Source organism: Crocuta crocuta, unplaced genomic scaffold, assembly GCF_008692635.1.
Source record: "Crocuta crocuta isolate KB4526 unplaced genomic scaffold, BGI_CrCroc_1.0 scaffold255, whole genome shotgun sequence".
In the NCBI taxonomy this organism is placed as follows: Eukaryota; Metazoa; Chordata; class Mammalia; order Carnivora; family Hyaenidae; genus Crocuta; species Crocuta crocuta.
The window spans coordinates 2,245,391-2,249,892 of record NW_027530670.1 but is presented as its reverse complement, the minus strand read 5'-3'; the positions used below and the strand labels follow the sequence as shown (position 1 = coordinate 2,249,892).

Below are 4,502 nucleotides of genomic sequence, written 5' to 3'. Positions count from 1 at the left end.
GTAGAACTATCCACACTACTCCAGTTCACTGCCACCACCTCAGCCCAAGCACACCTCTCACTTGGGTTATAGCAATTGCCTTCCCCTGCCTATTTCCACTCTGGAACCCCTCCCATCAATTATAAACTAGAAAGACATTCTAAAAGTACAACATGCCCATGTCAGTGCTTTGCTTAACAACTCACTGCCCACCTGTCACTGTTAATTAAGTTCAGAGTTCTTGTACTAATAAGATTTTATTTGGTCTGGTTTCTGCCTACCTCTTCATATCATTCCTCCCTCGCTCAATAGTCTCCCTCCTTTACTGGAATGACATCAAGTTCCTTACCATCCCGACCTTCATACCCATCCTTCTTTCCACTTGGACAACTCCACCCTCTTCCCCCTCACCCTGGAGTTGAGCCTGAATAACTCCTACCTGCCTATTAGACTCAGTTTCAGTGTGGCTTTCTCAGGGAGGCCTCCCTGGTCTTTCTAGTGAAATTGCCCTCCCTTGCACACCCTCCAGGTAAGATAAGATCTTCCTGTGATGATCTGAGGGTGTGTTGTGCTGTTCCTGTTTACTAGTTATCAAAACTATAATTATGTTTTTAGTGTGTGTGTTTAATAGTTTTGTCTCATATTATACTATCTTGCTAATCTTCGTGCTCTCAGGACCTGACACAGTCCTTGGTTCATAGAAGTGATTCAACAGGTGTTGTCAAATAAATAAATGACCATCAGAAGCAATCCCATGCTGCCTTCTAGTCACATACTACATGAGTACATTCTTTTTTTTTTTAAATGAACATGTTTTATTTTAACATTTAAAATGGTTTACAGTAGGAAAGGACAGAATAATAACTGAATGCAAAATACAATACAGCCCAAGTTTTCTAAAATTGAAGCATTGTTGTTACCATAAACCCCTCCCCCTTTTAAATCCTATTTTGACAAAGTAGCAAAAGGAATGGGGTTCTCTTTCCCTGCCTTGGAGAATATTGCAGCTGAGGTATAAGTGAGAAGCCCATTATACTGGTATGGTCATGGTAGAGGGTCTTGCTCAACATTCTTTATTCACACTCCCATGTACATGACTGATAACAGCTTAAAACAATATCATTTCACACATTTATATGCAAAATAAATGAAACTCTTACTTTCAAAGGCTATCAAGATCTTTTATGGAAGTCATTAACCTCTAAAAGAGAAAATTTTAGATTTTTGTTGTTCTTTTTGGTTATTGGGGATAATAACCTTCCTTGAAACCCTACCACTATAAGAGTCGATTGTATAATATTGTGATATGGTGATTTATAATAAGAAAGGGTGTTTTTTTTTGGTTTTCATTCTGTTTCTGGCACAGAACTCCTAAGACTCTTGGAAAATCCTGTGATAAGAGGTATAAAGGTATCTTTTGTTTATGAGGTGACTTAGGGAATACACCTGTGGATGGGGGCTAGTTGCCAGTAAAACCAGCCATATGATTTGAAGGTTGAAATTTTTAGTTCTACCCTGGACCTTTAGGGAGAGGAGTGGGGCTGGAGGGGATATCAGTTACCAATGGCCAATGATTTAATCAATCATGGCTCTGTAACAAAGACTCCATAAAAATCCAAGAAGACAGTGTTTATGGAGAGTCTGGTTGATAAATCCACGGGGATTAGTGATCATGGCTCATTTCTGGAGAATGTGAAAGCTTTGTGCCTTTCCTCCACACCTTGCCTAATGCACCTCTTCCATCTGGTTGGCTGTGTCATTATACCTTTTCATAATAAACTAGTGGTTTAGTAAGCAAAATATTTTCTCTGAGTTCTGTTAGCTGTTCTCGTAAATGAACTGAACCCCAGGAGAAGACCTTATGAAGTTCTGTTTATATCTAGTCAGTTAGAAGTACAGGTAACAACCTGGGCTTGCTACTGACATCTGAAGTTGGGTTGGGGGGACAAAGCAATCTTGAAGGACTGATTCCTTAACCTATGGAATTTGGTACTATCTCCTTGTAGATACTGTAAGAATTCAGTTCAATTCTCAGTCATCCAGCTGGTGCATGAAAACTGCTTGGTGTGTATGGGGAAGCCATCTACACCTCCATCACAGAAACTTTGAAATTGGGTCCAGGAACCCAAAAAACAGAATCTACTATATTTTTGAGTAAAGGAATATTATTCTGGGTTTGTTTAGGAAACCAGAACTGCTCTAAGGTTTGGGAGAATAAAATGACCTACATGAGTACATTCTAAGACAATCTGATGAAAGCTAGATGTGGTCTATAACTTCTATAGGTCCCAGAATAGAGCGAGTATGATCTCCCCGCATAAGGGTCTGCTCTTTTCAAATGCTACATGAAAAAGATCTTCTCAGGGCACCTGAGTGGCTTAGTCGGTTAAGCGTCCGACTTTCGCTTATGTCATGATCTCGCGGTTCGTGGGTTCCAGCCCCGCGTCGGGCTTTGTGCTGACTGCCAGCTCAGAGCCTGGAGCCTATTTCAGAGTCTGTATCTCCCTCTCTCTCTGACCCTCCCCTGCTCACGCTGTCTCTCTCTCTCCTAGAAATAAATAAAAATATTAAAAAAAAAGAAAGAAAGAAAAAGATCTTCTCTCCAAAGATTAAAAGACCATCTCTTTATTTGTTGTTATCTCAGAGCTCAGTTTAGTCAGTGGGATGGAGTGGGCTTTCAAAAAAAAACAGAATTACATTTTTAAAAAGTAATTTGGTGGGCACCTGGGTGGTTCAGTCAGTTAAGCGTCCGACTTTGGCTCAGGTCATGATCTCATGGTTCATGGGTTCTTGCCCCGTGTTGGGCTCTGTGCTGACAGCTAGCTCAGAGCCTGGAGCCTGTTTCAGATTCTATATCTCCCTCTCTCTGACCCTCCCCTGCTCATGCTGTCTCTCTCTCTCTTTCTCTCTCTCAAAAATAAATTAAAAACATTAAAATTTATTTTGTAAAAAGTAATTTGGTGATATTTATAAAAGCTTGCAAATTTACAGTTGCTTTGACCCATCAAATCCATGTTGTAAAACCTACTCTGCAGAAATTAAAAGCAGAATATTCATGTGTGTATAAAACTAGTTTCTTTACTTAGCATACTGTAAGAGACAAAAAGCTAACAAACACCAGTATGGCCCCCAATAAACAAATTTAAAGAAATATTTACACCCAATATTAATGAATATTATACATCTATGAAAAAGAATAAAACATTATATATGAAGATAGCCCTAGAGGCGCCTGGGTGGCTCAGTTGGTTAAGCGTCCAACTTTGGCTCAGGTTGTGATCTCACAGTTCGTGGGTTCAAGCCCTGTGTCGGGCTCTGAGCTGACAGCCCAGAGCTTGGAGCCTGCTTCATTTTCTGTGTCTCCCTCCTTCTCTGCCCCTCCCCTGCTCATGCTCTGTCTCTGTCTCTCAAAAATAAACGTTAAAAAAAAATTTTAAGACGATAGTCCTAATATATTACCGAGTATGTAGAAGAGGTAAAGTACACTCATAGCAAGAAGTGCAAACTATTGCCACCACTTACTATATTTAAACAGTTTAGTTGGGCAGCAACCAAGAGCACTTGGCTTTTCAGCACAGTCAGAATGTGTGTGAATCCACCTTTTTCCGCCACAATTTCATGAAAGCTCTTTTCATCTCACTGTTTCTCAAGCTGTAGATGAGCGGGTTCAGCAGAGGTGTAAGAAGTGAGTAGGACAATGACATCACCTTCTTGGTTTCTGGAGAGTAGCCAGATTTGGGTTGTAAATAAGTCATACTGGCTGTGCCATAGAAGAGGGTCACAGACGTGAGATGGGAGGCACAGGTGGAAAAGGCCTTTTGCCTCCCGGTGGCCGATGGCATCTTCAGGATGGCAAAGAGAATCCGAATGTAAGACAGGAGGATCAACACAAAGGGAACCATGATAATCAAAATGGTGCCAGTGAAAGCATAGATTTCAAACAGAAAGGTGTCTGCACATGCAAGTTCTAGCACTGCTGGGGTTTCACAAGAGATGTGATTGATTTCATTGGAGCCACAGAAGGGAAAACTGAAAACCCATGGTGTTTGCACAGTACCTAACATGAAACCTAAGGCCCATGAAAACATTACTAATTTCATGAAAACTCTTTTGTTCATAATCATTGGGTAGCTCAAAGGATGGCAGATTGCAGCAAATCGGTCGTAAGCCATCGCCCCAAGGAGAAAACATTCAGTCCCACCAAAAAAAAGAATAAAATACATCTGTGCAAAACAGCTCACAAATGAAATTGACGTTTTCTCAGTGGAGAGGACCACCAGCATTTCAGGCATAATGACTGCACTGAAACTCACATCCACCACAGACAGGTTCTGCAGGAACAGGTACATGGGAACGCGGAGGCTCTGTTCCAGGGAGATAATCAGTATAATGATGGCATTTCCCATCAGAGTCACGAGATAAACAATCAGGAAAACTCCAAAGAGCTGCCCTTGAAGTTCCGGAAAGTTAGAAAAGCCCAAGAGGATGAATTCAACCACAGAGCTTTGATTTTGCCTTTTCAT

The 4,502-nt window shown here is 41.0% G+C and overlaps 1 protein-coding gene across 1 annotated transcript; it reads right to left on the bottom strand.

Moving 5' to 3' along the window:
- Positions 1–3,557: 3,557 nt before the first annotated feature.
- Positions 3,558–4,502, bottom strand: LOC144235612 (olfactory receptor 10A6). The gene has a single exon (XM_077769181.1). The coding sequence runs from the start codon at positions 4,500–4,502 to the stop codon at positions 3,558–3,560; it is 945 nt and encodes a 314-aa protein (XP_077625307.1).